Source organism: Oncorhynchus masou, chromosome 18 (genome assembly GCF_036934945.1).
Source record: "Oncorhynchus masou masou isolate Uvic2021 chromosome 18, UVic_Omas_1.1, whole genome shotgun sequence".
Taxonomy (NCBI): Eukaryota; Metazoa; Chordata; class Actinopteri; order Salmoniformes; family Salmonidae; genus Oncorhynchus; species Oncorhynchus masou.
In genome coordinates, this window is record NC_088229.1 from 11,928,280 (window position 1) to 11,954,847 (window position 26,568).

General features: G+C 43.2%; 2 protein-coding genes and 1 non-coding gene across 3 annotated transcripts in view; 1 reads left to right on the plus strand and 2 right to left on the minus strand.

Moving 5' to 3' along the window:
- Positions 1-8,082: 8,082 nt before the first annotated feature.
- On the minus strand, positions 8,083-8,396 carry LOC135505344 (small Cajal body-specific RNA 2). Its single transcript, XR_010450277.1, has one exon. It is a non-coding gene; the product is annotated as a small Cajal body-specific RNA 2 (non-coding RNA).
- Positions 8,397-11,370: 2,974 nt separating this feature from the next.
- LOC135559287 (uncharacterized) lies at positions 11,371-20,148 on the plus strand. The gene is made up of 7 exons (XM_064993478.1): positions 11,371-11,721; positions 12,247-12,272; positions 14,384-14,474; positions 18,223-18,262; positions 18,581-18,749; positions 19,431-19,575; positions 20,044-20,148. Exons 1-7 carry the CDS (start codon positions 11,371-11,373, stop codon positions 20,146-20,148), a joined length of 927 nt encoding a protein of 308 aa, XP_064849550.1.
- A 668-nt stretch (positions 20,149-20,816) lies between these two features.
- LOC135503968 (Fanconi anemia group E protein-like) overlaps positions 20,817-26,568 on the minus strand; it is a 40,917-nt gene continuing 35,165 nt past the window's right edge. Inside the window, exon 6 of the mRNA XM_064922175.1 lies at positions 20,817-24,352. Coding sequence (XP_064778247.1) covers positions 24,149-24,352 — 204 coding nt within the window. The 3' untranslated portion in view covers positions 20,817-24,148. The remainder of the gene's footprint in view (positions 24,353-26,568) is intronic.

Here is a 26,568-nt window from a genome sequence, read left to right on the forward strand (position 1 = left end):
AAACTATACTTCCAGTATGAATAGAAATAAGAACAAAGTAATGTTTTTCACAAAATATTTTGGGAAACAGACATCATTTGGAAATGGTTTTATATAATAGCTGATAACAATGAAGAAGAAAAACACACGTTAGTAATTAATTACCCCAAATTCACGTTTCATGAAAATATACCGAAAATATTGTGGGAAATCAATCTCACCATAAAATATAAGGCACCCATTGAGACTTTTACATGGCTGCAAACTATATTACTATTGCGAAAGCATCAAATCGGTCCATGTTCGCTTCTAAACACCAACACAATTTGGTGAGAAAAGCATTCTCCCAATGCATGGAAACATGAATTTGTTTTGATATGATCAAATACATAAAAACTTGAGGTAAAAAACATATTCCCATTATCTCTAACAAAGGTGTAAAGTAACTAAGTAAAATTACTTTGAGGTTCTACTGGATATCTGTACTTTACTATTTATATATGTTTTAACTTTTACTTTGCTACATTGGTCCTGTGTGGCTCAGTTGGTAGAGAATGGTGCTTGCAACTTTGGATTGTAGGTTAGATTCCCAAGGGGGATAAGTATGAACATGTATGCACTCACTACTGGCACTCTGGATAAGAGTGTCTGCTAAGTGACTCAAATGAAAATTACAACATTTTGAGCAGGAGCTGTCCTTCCACCCATACAGGAGCCCTATCAAAGCTCTTCTCTGTCCTGGCACTCTAATAGGTGCAGACAGAGCTCCCCCTGAAGCTAGAACAGCAAAGTCCCTGCCCATCCTCCGAAAGCACCTGAAACCCTGCCTCTTCAAAGAGTATCTTAAATAATTCCCCTTGAATCCCCTGAACCAACACTTGACTTCCCCTTCTCGCTCTGATTTTGCTGACAGCTGCATTAATGAAGAAAAGTGTACTAACTATGCCTGTGATATGTGGTTGTCACACATAGCTATCTTAAAATGACTGCACGAAACTGCAAGTCGCTCTGGATAAAAGTATCTGCTAAATTACTAAATGTCAATGTAAAATGTACATTCCTAAAGAAAATCTGTACTTTTTAATCCCAACATTTTCCCTGACACCCAAACGTACTTGTTACGTTTTGAATACTCAGGCAGAACAGTGTGTTGTCATCCCTACTGCCTCTGATCTGGTGCACTAACTAAACACCAATACTGCATTTGTGATGTCTGAGTGTTGTTGGAATATGCCCTGGCTGTACATAAAAAAAGAAAATCGTGCCATCTGGCTTGCGTAATATAAGGATTTTGATGTATAGTATTTACTTTTACTTAAGTATGACAATTGAGAACTTTTTCCACAACTGTACTTAAGTATATACTGTATATGCTACTGTATTATTGATTGTATGTGTAGCCTAGTGGGGCGGCAGTGTAACCTAGTGGTTAGAGTGTTGGACTAGCAATCAAAAGGTTGCAAGTTCAAATCCCCAAGCTGACAAGGTACAAATCTGTTGTTCTGCCCCTGAACAAGGCAGTTAATTCATCATTGAAAATAAGAATTTGTTCTTAACTGACTTGCTTAGTAAAATAAATAAAAATGTTTGTTTATTCCATGTCTAACTCTGTGTTGTATATGTCAAGCTGCTTTGCTTTATCTTGGCCAGGTTGCAGTTGCAAATGAGAACTTGTTCTCAACTAGCCTACCTGGTGAAATAAAATAAAAATATTTATAACCAGATACTTTTATACACGTAGTATATTACTGGGTGACATTCACATTTACTTGAGTCATTTTCTATTAAGTTATCTTTACTTTTAATCAAGTATGACAATACTTTTTACACCACTAACCTTTAACATAGTTCTTGCAACAACCCAGAGATGTTGAGAGTTTAAACGGAGAGTGTTTCTGAACAAAATGTTTACTCTCTTCACCTCTCTGTAAATTTAGAAAGACCTCCATCATGTTCCGGCCATTCCATTGCTTGGTTTAGAATACAGTGCCTTGCGAAAGTATTCGGCCCCCTTGAACTTTGCGACCTTTTGCCACATTTCAGGCTTCAAACATAAAGATGTAAAACTGTATTTTTTTGTGAAGAATCAACAACAAGTGGGACACAATCATGAAGTGGAACGACATTTGGGGATGATGTGATGAGCTGTGTTGCTTTTACGCCAAACATAACGTTTTGCATTGTTGTCAAAAAGTTCAATTTTGGTTTCATCTGACCAGAGCACCTTCTTCCACGTTTGGTGTGTCTCAGGTGGCTTGTGGCAAACTTTAAACAACACTTTTTATGGATATCTTTAAGAAATGGCTTTCTTCTTGTCACTCTTCAATAAAGGCCAGATTTGTGCAATATACGACTGATTGTTGTCCTATGGACAGTCTCCCACCTCAGCTGTAGATCTCTGCAGTTCATCCAGAGTGATTATGGGCCTCTTGGCTGCATCTCTGATCAGTCTTCTCCTTGTATGAGCTGAAAGTTTAGAGGGGCGGCCAGGTCTTGGTAGATTTGCAGTGGTCTGATACTCCTTCCATTTCAATATTATCGCTTGCACAGTACTCCTTGGGATGTTTAAAGCTTGGGAAATCTTTTTGTATCCAAATCCGACTTTAAACTTCTTCACAACAGTATCTCGGACCTGCCTGGTGTGTTCCTTGTTCTTCATGATGCTCTCTGCGCTTTTAACGGACCTCTGAGACTATCACAGTGCAGGTGCATTCATACGGAGACTTGATTACACACAGGTGGATTGTATTTATCATCATTAGTCATTTAGGTCAACATTGGATCATTCAGAGATCCTCACTGAACTTCTGGAGAGAGTTTGCTGCACTGAATGTAAAGGGGCTGAATAATTTTGCACGCCCAATTTTTCAGTTTTTGATTTGTTAAAAAAGTTTGAAATATCCAATAAATGTCATTCCACTTCATGATTGTGTCCCACTTGTTGTTGATTCTTCACAAAAAAATACAGTTTTATATCTTTATGTTTGAAGCCTGAAATGTGGCAAAAGGTCGCAAAGTTCAAGGGGGCCGAATACTTTCGCAAGGCACTGTATATGCTTCTTGTCTGGTGCAAAGCAGTGAAGGGAGCAACATTCATACTGTTCACCAGGTGCAACATTACAGAATGTTCCCATAGATTTGTATTGTGTAGAACAAATATGACTGTCTGTCAGGTAGAATAGAGTCCAGGAATCGTGACAGCACTATTTAATACATTTCTATATGCAACGTTCTGAAAATTTCAACACACGGAATAATAAATACATCCCATATGTGCTCCTCCATCCAGAGGTTGAAGGAGGTTCCAGGTGCTCTTCTAGTTCGGGGAAGGATTCCCACACTGGGGTCTACCAGAGGAGTATCATATTTCGGAGCCACGACATTAACAAGTTTGGGAATCCCTTCTCTAACTAATTTCCATCTCTGAACATGATGATGACTTCATGGCTTGGTTTTTGCTCTGACATGCACTATCAACTATGGGACCTTATATAGACAGGTGTGTGCCTTTCCAAATATTGGTGCTTTGCTCTTTTTCAGGTTGAGAGTTAACATGCTGTAGTAGTCTCACAATGCCAGACGTCACACAGCAGAACTTATTTAGGTTGGGAGAGAATAGCTGGGGTCGATAAATAGCGGTTATATAGTATTAAGTTAGGATAGTACTGGTAGATAAATAGAGGTTATATAGTATGAAGTTAGGATAGTACTGGTTGATAAATAGAGGTTATATAGTATTAAGTTAGGATAGTACTGGTTGATAAATAGAGGTTATATAGTATTAAGTTAGGATAGTACTGGTTGATAAATAGAGGTTATATAGTATGAAGTTAGGATAGTACCGGTACTCAGAACAACAATAACCACCACCTACATCTGGTTATATCTCTGCCTTTAAGTTTCAAAACTAATGTAACGCATCTTTAACACTAAAATATGTATTTTATTTGGAAATGCAGATTGATGATGATGATACATCATTATATACATTATATACAAAAGCATGTGCACACCCCTTCAAATGAGTGGATTTGTCTATTTCAGCCACACCCATTGCTGACAGGTGTGTACAATCGAGGACATAGCCATTTAATCTCCATAGACAAACATTGGCAGTAGAATGGCTTTACTGAAGAGCGCAGTGACTTTCAAGGTGGCACCGTCATAGGATGCCACCGTTCCACCAAATCAGTTTCTGCCCTTCTAGAGTTGCCCCAGTCAATTGTAAGTGCTGTTATTGTGAAGTGGAAATGTCTAGGAGCAACAACGGCTCAGCTGCGAAGTGGTAGGCCACACAAGCTCACAGAATGGGACCGCCGAGTGCTGATGCAGGTAGCATGTAAATATGGTCTGTCCTCGTTTGCAACACTCACTATGGATGCATCAATTTGGATAAAAAGAGCCAAAGAAGGCAAAGAAAACTTTGTGAAGGATCATCGTTGTTGCGCAGTAGGTAGACTACAAAAAACAGCTTGCAGGTCCCTCCACGCTGGAGATGATACTCAGTTGGGGTGGAGAGTTGAACTTATTCCACGACTGCTGATACAGTATCTAGCCTACCGATGAGGCACAGGATTCCGCTCTCTGGAACCCCGAAAATAATTAAATAAATATAGAGTTGTAATTTAGTTAAATGAATGGACAGCAACATTTTGTCTATTTTACTAAAAGTCTATTTTTTTGCATTAGAGAATGCTGTTTTAGCAGGCATTGCCGCACTTGACAGGTGCACGATCTCATCAGCTGTATGAATGAAATGAGACTGTGTGCATTTTTATAAGGCCCAATATGTTGATGAACAGAGATTCAACAACACAATTTCAGATTATAAATGTAATAGTCACATGTACAGTGCCTTCGGAAAGTATTCAGACCCCTTGACTTTTTCCCCATTTTGTTACGTTACAGCCTTATTCTAAAATGTATTAAATTAAGAAAAAATCCTAGGCAATCTACACACAATACCACAATGACAAAGCGAAAACTCAGGACCTCAGATGGGGCGAAGGTTCACTTTCCAACAGGACAACGACCCTAAGCACACAGCCAAGACAACGCAGGAGTGGTTTCGGGACAAGTCTCAGAATATCTTTGAGTGGCCCAGCCAGAGCCCGGACTTGAACCCGATAGAACATCTCTGGAGAGACCTGAAAATGGATGTGCAGCAATGCTCCCCATCTAACCTGACATAGCTTGAGAGAATCTGCAGAGAAGAATCCCCAAAAACAGGTGTGCCAAGCTTGTAGCGTCATGCCCAAGAAGACTCAATGCTGTAATCACTGCCAAAAGGGGCTTCAACAAAGTACTGAGTAAAGGGTCTGAATACTTATGCAAATGTTACATTTCCATTTTTTTCTTCTAAACTAGCAAAAAAAATTTGATGAGGGGGGAAATGTAAATGAATGTAAATTGTCTAGTGGCAATTTTTTATGAATTGTTCAGCAGTATAATGGCTTGGGGGTAGAAGCTGTTGGGGAGCCTTTTGGTCCTAGACTTGGCGCCCTGGCACCACTTGCCGTGCGGTAGCAGAGAAAACAGTCTATAACTTGGTTGACTGGAGTTTCTGACAATTTTATGGGCATTCCTCTGACACCGCCTATTATATAGGTCCTGGATGGCAGGAAGCTTGGCCCCAGTGATGTACTGGGCTGCTCGCACTACCCTCTGTAGTGCCTTACGGTCAGATGCCGGGCAGTTGCCATTCCAGGCGGTGATGCAACCGGTCAGGATGCTCTCGGTGGTGCAGCTGTAGAACCTTTTAAGAATCTGAAGACCAATGCCAAATCTTTTCAGTCTCCTGAGGGGGAAAAGGTTTTGTTGTGCCCTCTTCACAACTGTCTTGGTATGTTTGGTATGCATGGCCTCCAGCATGTGATGGCATTCCAAGCCTACAGTGCGGCTACCAAGAGCCTCCTCCAGCAGCTATGAGTTCCCCTCAGTCCCGGTGCTCATTCCACCTGTCAGGTGGCTACTCCTCCACCAGTGGTCCAGCTAAGAGACATACCTACCTGTCAGCTTCTAGACACTCCCAGTGTGGATTACCAGCCAACTGACGGTGCCAGGGTATGTCTACCCGTCACTGCCATTGGTTCTCTGTTTGCCCTCAGAATGGGTATCCAGCCTGTTCCTAACAAGGTGTTTCAGTCTGCCGCCACAAAGGACCTATCAGTCAACAGTAGCCTGCAGCCAGCTGCTGTTCCAGAGTTGCCACCCGCTCCTGCTACAGAGCCGAAGTTAATCAACAAGGTGGACTCTTCAGCTGCTCCGGCTACAGAGAATCAGCCAGTAGTAGCCACCGTGGTGCTCCAGGCAAACATGGTGCTACAGCCCTCTCCAGCCACAGGTGCTCTGCCTACCCCTTTCCTGGAGCCCAGACAGGCTACCACAGATGGGGCCCAGTCTGCCCCTTCCCCAGGGTTACTGCTGATCCCTACAAAGCTAACCCATTCTACCCTCAAGTTCATGTATGCCACTGAATATGGGTCTGAGCCTACCTTGTGCTCCAGTCTTCTGTCTGTTCCTGCTATAGGAGCTCAGCCTACCACTGTCAAGTCAGACTCCCTGTCTGCCAGGCATGAGGAGCAGCCTTCTCCATCTACAAGGGCCCAGCCTGTTTCCGTCATCGTAGACCCGCTGCCTCCTACCCGGGCAGCCCAGCTGGACCTGAAGGTACCACCTGGCCCAGTCTTCAGGTCACCAGCTCCTGTAACAGAGAGCCATCGTGTTGCAGCCACTGGCCCACAGACCGTCGTTGATGCAGCTCATCAGCCAGCATCTCCCTGGTTGCCACCAGCTGCAGCCCAGGGATCCCCAGCCCCTGTCCCAGTATCTCTGCCATCACCTGCAGCCCATGGATCCCCAGCCCCTGTCCCAGTATCTCTGCTATCAGCTGCAGCCCAGGGATCCTCAGACCCTGTCCCAGTATCTCTGCCATCACCTGCAGCCCATGGATCCCCAGCCCCTGTCCCAGTATCTCTGCCATCAGCTGCAGCCCAGGGATCCTCAGACCCTGTCCCAGTATCTCTGCCATCAGCTGCAGCCCATGGATCCCCAGCCCCTGTCCCAGTATCTCTGCCATCAGCTGCAGCCCAGGGATCCTCAGACCCTGTCCCAGTATCTCTGCCATCACCTGCAGCCCATGGATCCCCAGCCCCTGTCCCAGTATCTCTGCCATCAGCTGCAGCCCAGGGATCTTTAGACCCTGTCCCAGTATCTCTGCCATCACCTGCAGCCCATGGATCCCCAGCCCCTGTCCCAGTATCTCTGCCATCAGCTGCAGCCCAGGGATCTTTAGACCCTGTCCCAGTATCTCTGCCATCACCTGCAGCCCATGGATCCCCAGCCCCTGGAAAAGGCAGTTGGGGGTAATTTTAATCTACAGGCCTAGGCAGGGCATGTTCCCAAACAATGTGTGATAAGATCCCATCTTTCTTTTGTCTCCACAGAAATTCCTCACAATACCTCTACCAAAAGGAGATACTCCGGGAAGCACTATTGTGGATTCTACTCGATTTAATAATACCAACATACCCAGTGAACATACCACTCAGCGTCCAGTAAACTAACCCCTACACAAGATCATTACTATTACTGTATTCATGTCTACAGAAACATCTTTCAATAAAATCACTATTTTGTCAGCGCATCTTTTAAGTTGCTTTCACTACATAACGAAACAAGTATGTGAAAAGAAAACGAACTATGTGAAGGCCAAATTACATAGCAGGAATTAGGGTTAGCAGAAAATGATAAAGGATGTGTGTGTGTATATATATATGTCGCAGTGTGATGTTGTTCCCCTAGATTATGTACCAAATTGCACACAAGGACCAATTTAAATAGGCCAGACCAGAAAGTGTTTAACGAGCATGGTTAATTTTGACGTGACCAGCAGCAGGACCACAAAACGAATATCTATGAAACTACAAATTTGCCCACTTCTCTCCAAAACGACTTTACTGCCATTGTCTCATTACCTGGCTGTTTGTTAGCTTTGCTGTTCGCATGGGCCACAGAGTTACCTCGTTAGCCAACGTTAGCTTACTAGCTATCCAGCCAAATACAGGCAGCTTCTTACACCTGGGCACAATTATCGAATTTATGGCAGATCAGAATCGCTGTTATACTCATTGGCCAGTGTGGAGAATGAGGTAAAACCACAAATCTCCTCGGACCTAGTATATCTGATCGAGTCATCACTTCTGACCACAATTTCTTGTGGAGGCCCTGAAGTTAGTGGAAGCTTCATGCTCATGGCCTCAGGGGCTCGCATGTCGGGTCCTATCATTTCCGAATCGGAGCAAGGCCAAACCCCGATCAGATCAAATAAGATCACTGTGTAGTTTTTTTTTGGTCCCTAGACTAAGACATGAAACATTACAGACATAAAACAATCATTCTCTCTCGCATTCATTCGCTCGCTCGCTCACACAAACACACACCACCAGTCAAACAAAACAAGAATGGCTCCGTTTCCGAGTTATGGAATTTATAGAGCGCAAGGAATCATGGGACATTTCGGGGGGAAGGCTGTCGTAAAATAATAGCGTGCCCTCATGTGGCCATAGATGGTAACCAGTGGCTGCCTTGTATTGAGCAGGAGGCTTACATGTGCCTTTAAAAAAGAATTAATCACACAACATTCTTAACATATAAATAACTTATAAATGGTTAAACTTTATTAATTTACGGCAATATATTTAATAAACTTTATTTTCCATTTCCACCCTCATCCACATAATAGAAAATCACACTTAAAAAAAAATAAATGTCAAATTAATGGCTGTGTTATCCATTGGTCCTGTCTAGGCACCTTGGTCCAAAGAATAATTTTGCACGCCCAATTTTTCAGTTTTTGATTTGTTAAAAAAGTTTGAAATATCCAATAAATGTCGTTCCACTTCATGATTGTGTCCCACTTGTTGTTGATTCTTCACAAAAAAATACAGTTTTATATCTTTATGTTTGAAGCCTGAAATGTGGCAAAAGGTCGCAAAGTTCAAGGGGGCCGAATACTTTTGCAAGGCGCTGTAGCTTGCTAGCTAATAAGCAACTGTACTTAAACACTTTTAGAACGATACAGAAATAAAATTCGCATTCTCTAAGCAAAGTCATGCTGCTACTATATTTACATTTGTTTGACCGGAAAAACATGTACATGGTTAATGTATCACAGTAGAAGGGCAACGTAAACCAGTTGCAGGATCACTTCTAGTCCATATCTGGTACAATGAGGGTGCATCTCTTAGTGAAATCAATTAGGGTCCATCTCTTAGTGAAATCAATGAGGGTCAATCTCTTAGTGAAATCAATGAGGGTCAATCTCTTAGTGAAATCAATGAGGGTCAATCTCTTAGTGAAATCAATGAGGGTCAATCTCTTAGTGAAATCAATGAGGGTCAATCTCTTAGTGAAATCAATGAGGGTCAATCTCTTAGTGAAATCAATGAGGGTGCATCTCTTACTGAAATCTTTTTCTTTTTAACTTACTTAATCCCTACATTTGCATTCTTCACTGAGCTAAACTGGACCAAGCTGATCTTAACAGATCTGTTTTGAAAGGAGACTATGAAAGAAACCCACTTTTGACTATTGAAATGTTAAAGACAATGGTTGATGGGAAATTTTATCATGCAATCCAATCTCTTTACAAAGTACCAATTGTTTGTGTTTATGTTAGTTCTTAATACATTTTTATTTAACTAGGCAAGCCAGTTAAGAACAAATTCTTATTTACAATGACGTCCTACCAAAAGGCCTCCTGTGGAGACGGGGGCTGGGATTAAAAAATATATATAAATATAGGACAAAACACACATCACGACAAGAGAGACGCCATAGCAGTACATAAAGAGAGACCTAAGACAACAACATTGCATGGCAGCAACATATGAGAACACAGCATGGCAGCAACACAACATGACAACAACAAGGTAGCAACACAACATGGCAGCAACACAAAACATGGTACACACAACAGCACAAAGGGCAAGAAGGTAGAGACAAAAATGCAACACGCAAAGCAGCCACAACTGTCAGTAAGCGTATCCATGATTGAGTCTTTGAATGAAGAGAAGGAGATAAAAAGGTCCAGTTTTAAGTGTTTTTTTGCAGCTCGTTACAGTAGTAAACTGAAAAGAGGAGCGACCCAAGGATGTGTGTGCTTTGGGGACCTTTAACAGAATGTGACTGGCAGAACGGGTGTTGTATGTGGAGGATGAGGGCTGCAGTAGGTATCTCAGATGGGGGGAGTGAGGCCTAAGAGGGTTTTATAAATAAGCATCAACCAGTGGGTCTTGCAACGGGTTTACAGAGATGCACCCTTACCTGCCGATCTAAAAATGATGATTCCGTAACCTAGCATGGGTAGGATGGTCATCTGAATAAGGGTTAGTTTGGCAGCTGGGGTGAAAGAGGAATGATTACGATAGAGGAAACCAAGTCCTAGATTTAATGAATATCATATAGATTGTTTTCCAACACTTTCGGGTGTAAAACAAGGAGATGCCTTATCACTGACTTTGTTTGCTTTGTTTATAAATTATTTGGCAAAAAAAAATTAACAGTTAAATATTGGAGTAAGGTGATGAAATGCTAAGTATAATTTTAAATGCTGATGTTATTTTGATGAAAGAAACGGGACATGACCTACAGAACATGCTATGTGCAGTCAATCAGTGTAAAAGATGGAGACTCATGATCAACCAGACAAAAACACAGATAACTAATTTTAGAAAACCACCTAATTTAACCATGGCAAGGTGACTTGGAACATGGTAGAATGGAAACAATGTAGTTATTCCTTCCCTAAGGCAATCAAACAGGCTAAACATCAGTACAGAGACAAAGTGGAGTCGCAATTCAACGGCTCAGACACCAGATGTATGTGGCAGTGTCTCCAGACAATCACGGATTACAAAGCGAAAACCAGCCATGTAGCGGACACCGACGTCTTGCTCCCAGACAAGCTAAACACCTTCTTTGCCCGCTTTGAGGATAATACAGTGCCGCCAAGGACTGTGGGCTCTCGTTCTCCGTGGCCAACGTGAGTAAGACATTTAAGCGTGTTAACCCTCGCAAGGCTTTACGGACATATTCAATCTCTCCCTATCCCAGTTTGCTGTCTCCACATGCTTCAAGATTTCCACCATTGCTTTCTTGGGAACAGGAACAAAGGTAACTGGACTAAATGACTATCGCCCCATAGCACTCACTTCTGTCATCATGAAGTGCTTTGAGAGGCTAGTTAAGGATCATATCACCTCTACTTTATCTGACACCCTAGACCCACTTCAATTTGCTTACTGCGCCAAAAGATCTACACATGATGCAATCGACATCGCACTGCACACTGCCCTAACCCAACTGAACAAGAGGAATACCTTCGTCAGAATGCTGTTCATTGACTATAGCTCAGCCTTCAACACCATAGTACCCTCCAAGCTCATCATTAAGCTCGGGGCCCTGGGTTTGAACCCCACCCTGCAACTGGGTCCTGGACTTCCTGAAGGGCCGCCCCCAGGTGGGAAACAGCAGACTGAGCACGCCCCTATCCACATCAACGGGACTGCAGTGGAGAAGGTGGAAAGCTTCAAGTTCCTTGGCATACACATCACTGACAATCTGAAATGGTCCACCCACACAGACAGTGTGGTGAGGATGGCGCAACAGCCCCTCTTCAACCTCAGGAGGCTGAAGAAATTCGGCTTGGCCCCTAAGACCCTCAGAAACCTTTACAGATGCGCAATTGAGAGCATCCTGTCGGGGTCTGTCACCGCCTGGTATGGCAACCGCACCGCCCGCAACCGCAGAGCTCTCCAGAGGGTGGTACGGTCTGTCTGCACAACACATCACCGGGAGCACCCTGCCTGCCCTCCAAGACATCTACAGCACCTGATGGCACAGGAAGAAATCAGAGATGGACATAATCTTTAGAAGAGGCTTCCTTCTGGGACGACAGCCACGCAGACCAATTTGATACAGTGTACGGCGTATGGTCTGAGCACTGACAGGCTGACCCCCCACCCCTTCAACCTCTGCAGCAATGCTGGCAGCACTCATACGTCTATTTCCCAAAGACAACCTCTGGATATGACGCCGAGCACGTGCACTCAACTTCTTTGGTCGACCAGGCCTGTTCTGAGTGGAACCTGTCCAGTTAAACCGCTGTATGGTCTTGGCCACCGTGCTGCAGCTCAGTTTCAGGGTCTTGGCAACCTTCTTATAGCCCAGGCCATCTTTATGTAGAGAAACAATTCTTTTTCTCAGATCCTCAGAGAGTTCTTTGCCATGAGGTGCCATGTTAAACTTCCAGTGACCAGTCAGTATGAGGGAGTATGTGCGCGATGACACCAAATTTAACACACCTGCTCCCCATTCACACCTGAGACCTTGTAACACTAACGAGTCACATAACACCGGGGAGGGAAAATGGCTAATTGGGCCCAATTTGGACATTTTCACTTAGGGGTGTACTCACTTTTGTTGCCAGCGGTTTAGACATTAATGGCTGCGTGTTAAGTTATTTTGAGGGGACAGCAAATTTACACTGTTATACAAGCTGTACACTCATTACTTTACACTGTAGCAAAGTGTCATTTCTTCAGTGTTGTCACATGAAAAGATATACTCAAATATTTACAAAAATGTGAGGGGTGTACTCACTTTTGTGATATACTGTATATATATATATATACATATATATATATATATATATATATATATATATATATATATATATATATATATATATATATATATATATATATATATATATATATATATTCATACACACACACACACACACACACACACACACACACACACACACACACACACACACACACACACACACACATATATATTCACATACAGTTGAAGTCGGAAGTTTACATACACCTTTGCCAAATGCATTTAAACTCAGTTTTTCACAATTCCTGACATTTAATCCTAGTAAGAATTCCCTGTCTTAGGTCAGTTAGGATCACCATTTTATTTTAAGAATGTGAAATGTCAGAATAATAGTAGAGAGAATTATTTCTTTCAGCTTTTATTTCTTTCATCACATTCCCAGTGGGTCAGAAGTCTACATACACTTAATTAGTATTTGGTAGCATTGCCTTTAAATTGTTTCACTTGGGTCAAACGTTTCAGGTAGCTTTCCCCAAGCTTCCCACAATAAGTTGGGTGAACATAGGCCCATTCCTCCTGACAGAGCTGGTGTAACTGTAAGCCTCCTTGCTCGCACACACTTTTTCAGTTCTGCCCACACATTTTCTATAGGATTGAGGTCAGGGCTTTGTGATGGCCACACCAATACCTTGACGTTGTTGTACTTAAGCCATTTTGCCACAACTTTGGAAGTATGCTTGGGATCATTGTCCATTTGGAAGACCCATTTGCGACCAAGCTTTGACTTCCTGACTGATGTCTTGAGATATTGCGTCAACATATCCACATAATTGTCCTTCCTCATGATTCCATCTATTTTGTGAAGTCCACCAGACCCTCCTGCAGCAAAGCATCCCCACGACATGATGCTGCCACCCCTGTGCTTCACGGTTGGGATGGTGTTCTTCGGCTTGCATTTTTCCCCATTTTTCCTCCAAACTTGAGGATGGTCATTATGGCCAAATAGTAATATTTTTATTTCATCAGACCAGAGGACATTTCTCCAAAAAGTACTATATTTGTCCCCATGTGCAGTTGCAAACTGTAGTCTAGCTTTTTTATGGCGGTTTTGGAACAGTGGCTTCTTCCTTGCTGAGCGGCCTTTCAGGTTATGTCGATATAGGACTCATTTTACTGTGGATATAGATAATTTTGTACCTGTTTCCTGCAGCATCTTCACAAGGTCCTTTGCTATTGTTCTGGGATTGATTTGCACTTTTCGCACCAAAATACGTTCATCTCTAGGAGACAGAACGCGTCTCCTTCCTGAGGATGAACCAGACTTGTGGTGGTCTACAATTTTTTTTCTGAGGTCTTGGCTCGATTTCTTTGCATTACGTTACCTTTGTAATTTGGAGTGGTTAAAAGCCGCATTCATGTCCAAGGCAATTAGCTAATCCCACGTCCTTATCTGGGGGGGTGAATCCCAAATGGCACCCTAGTCTCTATGTAGTAGATTACGTTTGACCAGTGTTCTGGTTAGACATAGTGTTCTATATAATAAATAGGGTTCCATTTGGGATGTACCCTTAATCTTGAATGGCGTAATGGGATTATCGGGGTTGTCTACTGCCACTGTGTGTCAACGACTGGTAGTTTAAATCATTCAACTGTAACCTTACAGACAGTCTTCTCCTCAGCGACAGCACTAGTATGTTGGATTTGGGAGATGCAAAGAAGCAGGCGCCTGTCTGTGTAGAGGTGTGTGGCATTTGACAATGGACTATTGAATAAGAGAGAGAGAGAGAGGGGAGAGACCTTGTAGCTTGATAGAAACGGGGGACCGTAGCGACTGTGCCATGGACGGGTCATACAACTCAAAGAAAGTGAGTCTGTTTATTATTGTCTGAACTGCTTTCTGAATTGGTGGCTCAACTATCACACCTGGTTTTCTGTTAGACACCTGTCATAGGTGGAGGGTGCTGGCCATAGAGATACATTACATTAGTGTTATATTCAATTCTATGGCGTTGACTGACAGTGGCAGGTGATTCTGATCAACATATTAGAGATACTGATCTGTGACCTTATAGGAATGGATACCTAAGCTGACTATGCATTGATGCTATGGATGCTGTTGCTTCTTTCTGCATAGTCAAAATGTTATGGGGTTATATTGTAGAGCAACAACTCTACTGTGCCTATACTTAATCAGTAGTACAGCATTACAGACCGTGTGTGGATTGATCCAAACAATCAAAAGATTCGAGCAATTGACAAAACTTTCAGACAAACACATATGGGGATTTCTTTGCAGTAGACTGGAGGTGTATGTAGGTGTTTTTTGGCAAAGGATGAGAGATCAATCAATCAATCAAATGTATTTATATAGCCATTCTTACGTCAGCCGATGTCACAAAGTGCTGTACAGAAACCCAGCCTAAAACTCCAAACAGCAAGCAATGCAGGTGTAGAAGCACGGTGGCTAGGAAAAACTCCATAGAAAGGTCAAAACCTAGGAAGAAACCTAGAGAGGAACCAGGCTATGAGGGATAATCACTCAAGATAATCACTCAAGTTTATATAACATGTTTCATTTTGAGATAGGAGAATTTTACATTGTTTAATCCAATTTTACTTTGGATGTATCTATGTTATAACACTTGTGTGTTGTCTATCCTTCTGTCATAACCAAGCATTGGGCTTTGAGTTAGTTATAGTCTACAGACCATGATCAAAAACACTTCAGGTCCGACTGCGGATGTTACCACTGGTGGCCACAAGGTGGCCAAGTGGGTTTTAAAATGGGTCATCTGAATCTTACAAGAAGGGAATAGCTTCCTATTGAACTGATTTGACCATAAACATATGGCATAATGATACAAATTCAATCCAATATGTTTTCCCCCAAGAATGCAATAAAATGCCCTAGTTGTTGAGATTGATCAAAATGACATGCATTTCTATAGATATGGATTGGTCCAACAATGTCAGTGTCTGAAGGGTTAGAGAGGGACACCAGAAGATCAGATTGGACTGGTCTGGCTGACTGTTGTCTGGCTAGTCTGGTTCTGGCTAGTCTGGTTCTGGCTAGCTGTTGGTTGGCTGGCTGATCTGGTCTGGTCTAGCTAGCTGTTGGTTGGCTGGCTGATCTGGTCTGGTTCTGGCTAGCTGTTGGTTGGCTGGCTGATCTGGTCTGGTCTAGCTAGCTGTTGGTTGGCTGGCTGATCTGGTCTGGTCTAGCTAGCTGTTTGTTGGCTGGCTGATCTGGTCTGGTCTAGCTAGCTGTTGTTTGGCTGGCTGATCTGGTCTGGTCTAGCTAGCTGTTGGTTGGCTGGCTGATCTGGTCTGGTCTAGCTAGCTGTTGGTTGGCTGGCTGATCTGGTCTGGTCTAGCTAGCTGTTGGTTGGCTGGCTGGTCTGTCTGGTTGTCGGGTGGCATTCATCTATTTCCTGGCTCTGTAACTCTGGTTAAAAGCGAGTCACCATGTTCCTTGTCCCTCTTTATCCTCCATTTCCAGATCAACACCCTGCTGGGAGGGGCTGCAATAACACCCGGCTGCACCAGGAAGAAGGAGGCAGGAAGGAAGGGAGGGGGCAATAGGACAGTACAGCTTATAACACTGGTTCCAGAGATAGCAGATAGTCCCTGACAGTCTTTAGAGTGACGTGTTCTAAACAGACATGCATGCACAACGTGGCACAGGGTACTTGATAGGCTGTAGGACCAATAGCGGTCTTTTCCCAAAGCCTCAGTGCCTCCGATGCATTGTGGGTGCAGTACAATCAATCCAGCACGAAAAAACTATCTAGAGACCTGTAGTAGTAGTTGATAGTGTTTGTGGCCTGGAGCAAGAAGCTAGTTTTTGTCTTTGACTTTGCCTGTCTGTCAGTCAAAGGCCAGTCACAGAACAGTCACGACAACTGCAGTCTGCCATCTGTCCTCTGGTTAATATGATACTGTTCATGAGGCCTGCTTCCGAAGGAGAGTGTGATTATATATCGGAGAGTAGGGTTATCTGATTTCAACTACTGGGTGTGGCTGACAGAGGAATCTGTGTGTCGAGACTAGTAGGGACAGTCATGATGAATTGATTCTCTCTACCAGCTGTGGTAGCTATTTCTATACTTCTAATAGTTACACTTCACAATAAAGTCAAATCAAACTCAAATCAAATGTATTTATATAGCCCTTCGTACATCAGCTGATATCTCAAAGTGCTGTACAGAAACCCAGCCTAAACCCCAAACAACAAGCGATGCAGGTGTAGAAGCAGAGTCATCTCTTATAAAGGCTTTATAATTAGGCTGTTACATGGCTGTTACGTTGTTCAGTTCGAATAGATTGGTGCTTGTTTTCACATGCATACTACGGGTTCTCCTTATATTTGTTGAGTTTGTCATCAGATGGTTGCCATGGCATTATTATCATGATGATATTGAAGTTCCTTAGTTAAAGCCCCTGTGAGGATGATCATGACGATGAGCTTGAGAATGGACTGGACTGGGAAAGCTTGGTAACCTTGAGTGTAGAGCCAAACTGTTAATAAGACCTGGCGCTCTGACAGGAGCTCCCTCCGTGTGACAGTACTTTGACTAAATAGAGACGGCACGTGACGGCACGCGTTAGTAACACAGCAGGCAGCCTAGCCGGGGATGGCTCTTCTTCTTCACGGGTTAGTAACACAGCAGGCAGCCTAGCCGGGGATGGCTCTTCTTCTTCTTCACGCGTTAGTAACACAGCAGGCAGCCTAGCCGGGGATGGCTCTTCTTCTTCACGGGTTAGTAACACAGCAGGCAGCCTAGCCGGGGATGGCTCTTCTTCTTCTTCACGGGTTAGTAACACAGCAGGCAGCCTAGCCGGGGATGGCTCTTCTTCTTCTTCACGCGTTAGTAACACAGCAGGCAGCCTAGCCGGGGATGGCTCTTCTTCTTCTTCACGGGTTAGTAACACAGCAGGCAGCCTAGCCGGGGATGGCTCTTCTTCTTCTTCACGCGTTAGTAACACAGCAGGCAGCCTATCCGGGGATGGCTCTTCTTCTTCTTCACGCGTTTAGTAACACAGCAGGCAGCCTATCCGGGGATGGCTCTTCTTCTTCTTCTTCACGCGTTTAGTAACACAGCAGGCAGCCTATCCGGGGATGGCTCTTCATCTTCTTCAAGCGTTTAGTAACACAGCAGGCAGACTATCCGGGGATGGCTCTTCTTCTTCTATCCCTTATTACACAACCGAGATCGCACAGGGTGTATCAACAAGCAGCTTGATTAACACAGGGAAGACTTGATTACATACCACATTGTTAGATTAAAATGTGCTGTGACGGAAGACGTTTTACACTATAGGAAAATATTAGCCAGACATCCAGTGTTTCTGAGCAGATGCTTGAGATGGTGATCAGATAGGATGTTCAGACTCCACTCCACATAATGCATCTATGTGGTTCATTGACAGTGGTTCAATCCTTATTTCTCCGTTAGCTCTCTGATGTTTTACACCATGCCCTTGGTACCGTGTGGTGCGGATGTGTAGTTCCCTACTGTATCATATTACTAGACTCCATGCAGTACAATGTTTGTATACTCTGCTGGAGTTAATTGATGAGTGATTTCCTTTCTTTTCTCTCTCACCTTTCAGGTGCTTCCTCAGCGGCCAGGATTTCGGCACCATAGAAAAGGTACATCTATAGTAACAGCTAAGACTGATTCAATTCATAAATGATGTGATCTCAGATTTGATGGTACACATTGACTTGTGGTAGCCTGAGATGTAAAGTAAGAATTTCACTGTAAGGTCTACACCTGTTGTATTCGACGCACGTGACAAATAAAATTAGATTTGATTTGTCTGTTCTTACTCTCTTGACAACTTATGAAATTATCGGACAATGACAGCATTGGAGTTAGCAAACGCAAAAAAAAACAGATCTGGAAAAACGCTCGACGTGCCAAATTCTCAGATATTTTTAATTTTTTTACCCTTTTCTCTTCTGTAGAGAACTATGTGTGCCGTGACGCCCTGTCCCGGCAGTCTACAGAGTGTAGTGAGGTCCAGGAGGTGAGCCAGTCCCAGCTGCAGCAGCCCAGGGTGAAGCTGAACGGCTCCACTGTGGAGACACCCAGTCACCACGACCTGCACCGCGAACTGCTGGTCAGCACCAAACGGTGGGGGTGAAATAAAACACTTCCATATACTTACAATATACATAGAAATCAACAAAAGGCTCTATTATACATCTCCACATTTTGAAGAAAGATCTCATCTGCTGAAGCAAAATTAAAGGTGTAAGAGATAATAGTGTCTGAGTGTAGGTCTAGTATTATTAAACTATGCTGCCTTTATTCCCAGCACCACAAGAATAGACCAAGTGGTAGTGTGTGTGCGTTCATTTAAACTTTTATTTGTGCCTCTGTACACATGCAGTACATAGTGTAATGGCATGCCAGGATTTATACTGAGTCCTGTGGATGACGCTATAGACATATTGTGTGTGTGTGTGTGTGTGTGTGTGTGTGTGTGTGTGTGTGTGTGTGTGTGTGTGTGTGTGTGTGTGTGTGTGTGTGTGTGTGTGTGTGTGTGTGTGTGTGTGTGTGTGTGTGTGTGTGTGTGTGTGTGTGTGTGCGTGTGTGCGTGCGTGCGTGCGTGCGAGAGACTGAGACCCCTGCATGTAATACCCTTTCCCCCCAAATCATGCCAACCTGAACCGTTCTTCTGGCTTAGATATTTTGTTTCACATTGTCCTTTCCAGCAACTATGATGGATGCAGGCCAGCTCAGCTCAGCTCAGCTCTGCTTGGCGCAGTAGTGTAAATATGTCTGAATATGTTGTCTGTTCTGCCCACTTAGAGGTCTGTTGCCTGGAGAGAAGCCTGAGCTGAAGCGAGTCCTGGAACAGAGGAGGCTGGAGCAGCACAGAGAGCAGGAACTGGCTCTACAGCCTCCTCTGGAACTGGAGACGGAGCTACGCAAGAGACAGCAGATACTGCTGGAGGTAACACACACACCAGACACACACACACACACCAGACACACACACCAGACACACACACGCACACGCACACGCACACACACACACACACACACACACACACACACACACACACACACACACACACCAGACACACACACACACACCAGACACACACACCAGACACACCAGACACACACACACACACACACACACACCACACACACACACACCAGACACACACACACACACACACCAGACACACACACACCAGACACACACACACACAAACACACACTCCAAACACACACACCAGACACAAACACACACTCCAAACACACACACCAGACACACACACACGCCAAACACACATCCACACACTATATAATAAAACACCAATAAGTGGGAGAAAAACAAATTGTGTATTTACTATTTACAAAAACAGCAGAAGGCTATGACCATGTTTGAAATGAATCTACTGTCATGTTTCAGCATGAGCAGGAGGAGGTCAGGCGCAGGGAGGAGCAGGAGAGAGAAGTCCCTGAGTTTGTACGTGTAAAGGACAACCTGAGGCGCACACAGGTGTCTGGGCAGTGACGACCAGTCGACGCTCCATCCTGTCCCGTCCGCCCCCGCAGCCTCTCACCACGGAGGCCCTGGCTGAAGTCCGTTTCTTCACCCAAGAGTCCAAAGAGTGCACTTGTTCACCTCCCCCACCACAATGGTTCTGCCATCGCAATGAATCCATCCTCCTGTTTCTCCCTCCACCAGCCTCCACTGCGATCCATATCCTACAGCTATATGATGAGGACCAACTTCACTGCAGCAAGTTACTGAAAAGACTTCTCCTGGGACTGATATGCATCTCTTGCTGGACTGTTTTACTGTGTGGAAAAAGGCCATTTTTATTTATTTATTTTACCAGGCAAGTCAGTTAAGAACAAATTCTTATTTTCAATGACAGACTAGGAACAGTGGGTTAACTGCCTGTTCAGGGGCAAAATGACAGATTTGTACCTTGTCAGCTCGGGGGTTTGAACTTGCAACCTTCCGGTTACTATGTAGGAAAACCAGTCAGTAGGTTTTATATAAAGAATGTGAGTGAAAATACGTAAACTCAACAACAAAAGAAACATCTTCTCACTTTCAACTGCATTTATTTTCAGCAAACTTAACATGTCTAAATATTCAAATCAAATCAAATCAAAAAATCGAATCAAATTTTATTTGTCACATACACATGGTTAGCAGATGTTAATGCAAGTGTAGCGAAATGCTTGTGCTTCTAGTTCCAACAATGCAGTAATAACCAACAAGTAATCTAACTAACAATTCCAAAACTACTGTCTTATACACACAAGTGTAAGGGGATAAAGAATATGTACATAAAGATATATGAATGAGTGATGGTACAGAGCAGCATAGGCAAGATACAGTAGATGGTCTCTATGGCCAGCAGTATGGCTGGTGGCATTGTCATGCTGGAGGGTCATGTCAGGATGAGCCTGCAGGAAGGGTACCACATGAGGGAGGAGGATGTCTTCCCTGTAACGCACAGCGTTGAGATTGCCTGCAATGACAACAAGCTCAGTCCGATGATGCGGTGACACACTGCCCCAGACCATGACGGACCCTCCACATCCCGAATCAATCCCTCTCTAGAGTACAGGCCTCAGTGTAACTCTCATTATTTTGACGATAAACACGAATCCGACCATCACCCCTGGTGAGACAAAACCGCGACTCGTCAGTGAAGATCAGTTTTTGCCAGTCCTGTCTGGTCCAGCGACCGATCCTTTGCAGGTGTTGTTACACGTGGTCTGCCACTGTGAAGACAATCAGCTGTCTGTCCTGTCTCCCTGTAGCGCTGTCTTAGGCATCTCACAGGACGGACATTGCAATTTTTTGCCCTGGCCACATCTGCAGTTCTCATGCCTCCTTGCAGCATGCCTAAGGCAAGTTCACGCAGGTGAGCAGGGGACCCTGGGCATCTTTCTTTTGGTGTTTTTCAGAGTCCATAGAAAGTTCTCTTTAGTGTCCTAAGTTTTCATAACTGTGACCTTAATTGGCTACCGTCTATAAACTGTTAGTGTCTTAACGACCATTCCACAGGTGCATGTTCATTAATTGTTTATGGTTCAATGAACAAGCATAGGAAACATTTTCAAATTATCTTTGAATTATTTTTCAAATTATCTTTGAATTATTTTTCAAATTATCTTTGAAAGACAGGGACCTGAAAAAGGGACGTTTCTTTTTTTGCTGAGTTTATGTCTGCTGTAAACAATGTGTATGTTAAGGACAAATATCTTATTTTATTTATGAATAGATGTTTTTCTTTTTCTACATTTAAAAAAATAATATTGCTAGAAAAATGATTCACTTTTAGTTTTGAAGTCTGTATTCAACACAATCAATTGGTTTACAGCAGCATGGCATCATAATGTGGTGTGTGTGTTCATTTTCATTTGTTCATTTCTTTCAAAAGGCCATATGTAAAAGGCCCTATGTAAGTATACCTTACTCCACTATTGGACACAGGGCAGTGACTGAAACTCTGAACTCTCTTTATGTAATGCAGTTATGTTCTCTTTTCAGTTGTCACTCATATAGCTAAACCCCCATAATCGCAGATGTTATGTGTATTAGTCCTATTCGTTTAATTAAATTGTTTGTTTGTCTGTTGTTGTTGTGGTTGTTCCTTTTCTATTTTTAGCAATAAAGATTTCAACGATTATAAACATGCCCGTTTAAATAACTCGAGTGCTGTAGAATCTAGGGGACAACAACTGTGAGAATCAATACTTGGCCAGGCCAGCTCTCCTGCGCTCAACTGTTCCCCAAGGGTTCTTCGGTCTTTCACACGGATATGGGACTTTGTTTAATTAGCCGATCTTTTCATTCCATCACGGGATGAGAGAAGAAAGCTGGCCATCTGGAGGGATGCGGCGGGGGGAGGGAATGGTAGCTATAGCGACAGGCTTGTTCTCCCTCTCCCCTCTCCGCCCCGACCAGGCAAGTAAAGGGATGCTCGCAGGTCTGATCTGGTCAAGATGCTCCGTGGGGCATTTGTGACTCTGTGGGTTGGGATTTTTAATTGATTTTAATGTATTCTACAATCCATCATCCTCCTTCATTGAATTTAAATACCTTTATATACATTTATTTATATATATCTTAGAATTAAGTCAAAATAGCATGAAAAAAGTTTTATGTAATTGTAGATGCATGTCACGCATTTGAGTTGTATGTCATTGTATTATTCAAGAGGCATGCTCCATCACACAGTCCTACCAGCCAGCTGTCCACCGGTCTCTGCCCCTCCCATAAACTTTTCTTTCCTCCGGCTATTCTTCTCGAGATCCCCATTCAGTCGTATAATGGCCCCTTCCCCTCCTCCGAGAGTCCTGTCTGTGTCAATGGGGCAGAGCGTGTCTGGACAAACAATCAAAAAGTGAACACGTAAGGAGGAATTATCCCAAATGAAGTGAGATTTTACTTTGTTATTCTTTCAAAAACTCATCTAGAAAATATACCCAGTTAAAAAAAAAAAATCTGTTAAAATTCCAAAACTTCGCAGCACGCTCCTCTCTCTTTCTAGAGAACGGATTGATCCGAGGACAGACGTCCCACCATAGAACGAAACGCCCCAATACCCATCACACATGTGACCCGAGATAGACTCTGCACATTTCTTCAACGAGGTGCTGTGGTGAAGTCCTCAGGATTGTTGGACCAACGCTTCTAAAAGGTAAAAATAATTATCACATTTTACAAACGTATTGTTATATGGCACAGTGAGAATATAGTAACTGGGTGTACAGTCAGGTTGTAACTATGTAGACAGTTTAAAACTATGCAAAGTTACTGTATCATTATCAGATTAATGTATAGACGTTCCAACAGGACAACTGATACAAAGTTTCAATCGATGAGTTTGGCGGTGATTCTTCAGAATGCATTTTATCTGTGTCAGTGTGACTGACTATGAGGATGACTTTTTCAACTCAGATTTATCTGAAAAGTACTCTTTGATTCAGACATAAAATATTTGACAGACATTAGATGAGCAACTCTCAGCCTTCCTGTTATTTTACATGGTTATTATTTGTCTGATAAACGGTGTGTCATATGAGCATTACTTTAAGTTGACCTCTTAGACCCAGAATTAAAGCTGCAATAGTCCTAACATATTACTAATTGAGAGTGTGTTGTTTATGAACCACACTAGTTATCTTAATGATACAATCACCAGTAGATCCTTTCAATCAATCAATCAATCAAACGTATTTATAAAGCCCTTTTTACATCAGCCGATGTCACAAAGTGCTGTACAGAAACCCAGCCTAAAACTCCAAACAACAAGCAATGCAGGTGTAGAAGCACGGTGGCTAGGAAAAACTCCCTAGAAAGACAGGAACCTAGGAAGAAACCTAGAGAGGAACCAGGCTCTGAGGGGATTATAACAGTACATGGCCAAGTTGTTCAAATGTTCATAGATGACCAGCAGGGTCAAATAATAATAATCACAGTGGTTGTAGAGGTGGCAACAGGTCAGCACCTCAGAAGTAAATGTCATTTGGCTTTTCATAGTCAATCATTCAGAGTTAGAGACAGCAGGTGCGGTAGAGAGAGAGAGAGAGATGAAAACAGCAGGCCTGGGACAAGGTAGCACGTCTGGTGAACAGGTCAGGGTTCCATAGCTGCAGGCAGAACCGTTGAAACTGGAGCAGCAGCATGACCAGGTGGACTGGGGACAGCAAGGAGTCATCATGCCAGGCATAGTCCTAGGGCTCAGGTCCTCCGAGAGAAAGAGAGAGGGAGAGAGGAGAGAAGTCGAGGGAGCATACTTAAATTCACACAGGACACCAGATAAGGCATGAGAAATACTCCAGATATAACAGACTGACCCAAGCCCCCCGACACATAAACTATTGCAGTATAAATACTGGAGGCTGAGACAGGAGGGGTCAGGAGACACTGCTTGCCCCGTCCCACGATACACCTGGACAGGGCTAAACAGGCAGGATATAACCCCACCCACTTTGCCAAAGCACAGCCCCCACACCACTAGAGGGATATCTTCAACCACCAACTTACTACCCTGAGACAAGGCCGAGTATAGCCCACGAAGTACTCCCCCACGGTACGAACCTGAGGGGGCGCCAAACTGGACAGGAAAATCACGTCAGTGACTCAACCCACTCAAGTGATGCACCCTTGCTAGGGACGGCATGGAAGAGCACCAGTAAGCCAGTGACTCAGCCCACGTAATAGGGTTAATATGGAGAGAGGGGAACCGGCCAAGCAGAGAAAGCAAGAGCGGTTCGTCGTTCCAGTGGCTTTCCATTCACCTTCACACCCCTGGGCCAGACTGCACTCAATCATAGGACCTCCTGAAGAGATGAGGCTTCAATAAAGACAAAGGTGGAGACTGAGTCTGTGTCTCTCACATGGGTAGGAAGATCATTCCATAAAAAATAAGCTATATAGGAGGAAACCCTGCCTCCACTAGTTTGCTTAGAAATTCTAGGGACAATAAGGAGGCCTTGCCTAGTTAAATAAAGGTCAAATGTAGAGCAGGACCAAATCGGAAAGATAGGTAGGAGCAGGCCCATGTAATGCTTTGTAGGTTAGCAGTAATACCTTGAAATCAGCCCTAGCCTTAACAGGAAGCCAGTGTAGAAAGGCTAGCACTGGAGTAATATGATCACATTTTTGGTTCTAGTCAAGATTCTAGCAGCCGTGTTTAGCACAAACGTAAGTTTATTTAGTACTTTATCCGGGTAGCCAGAAAGTAGAGCATTGCAGTAGTCTAATCTAGAAGTGTCAAAAGCATGTATAAATTTTTCTGCATCATTTCTGGACAGAAAGTTAATAATTTTTGCAATGCTACGTAGATGGAAAAAGTTGACCTTGAAACAGTCTTGATATGTTTGTCAAAAGAGAGATCAGGGTCCAGAGTAATGCTGAGGTCCTTCACAGTTTTATTTGAGACGACTGTACAACCATCAAGATTAATTGTCAGGTTCAACAGAAGATCTTTTTGTTTCTTGGGACCTAGAACTAGCATCTCTGTTTTGTCTGAGTTAAAAAGTAGAACATTTGCCGCCAAACACAGGCTTCCAGGGAGAGAAATTTTGGGGCTTCACCATGTTTCATCGAAATGTACAGCTGTGTATCGTCCCCATAGCAGTGAAAGTTAACATTATGTTTCCGAATGACATCGCCAAAAGGTAAAATAGACATGTTGAAGGCACTTTAACACAGGAAGACAAGTCAAAATGACATAATGGACTCTATCATATTGCACATAACAAGCCTTTTCTGTCTTTGTATTAAAAAAACGGTTGTTTGCATCCATTGACACTAAACAATTTACATTATTGAAATGGTTGAGAAACAACTCCCACTGACCTACAGTCAAACACCTCAGTGTTACTTCTACTTCAAACAGTATATGCAAAGCTGAATGTGTTACTATTGTCAAGATGAATGTGTTACTATTGTCAAGATGAATGTGTTACTATTGTCAAGAGGAATGTGTTACTATTGTCAAGATGAATGTGTTACTATTGTCAAGATGAATGTGTTACTATTGTCAAGCTGAATGTGTTACTAATGTCAAGCACATGGGTGGATTAAATAGGGTAAAGGCTAACAAAGAGGCTATAAATAGGAGAAGAAGCTAAATCTGTCAGAGTCACACATCCTGTTACCATAATTTACAGGAGGTTGACCACTATTAAGTCATGTTGCGGTCCGGAGGGTCAAAGAGAGCCACGTGTCTTGATCTTGATCTCTGTATTAATGCTGTTCTCCATGGTCTCTGTATTAATGTTGTCCTCTATGGTCTCTGTATTACTGTTGTCCTCCATGGTCTCTGTATTACTGTTGTCCTCTATGATCTCTGTATTAATGTTGTCCTCTATGGTCTCTGTATTAATGCTGTCCTCTATGGTCTCTGTATTATGGTCTCTGTATTAATGTTGTCTTCTATGGTCTCTGTATTAATGT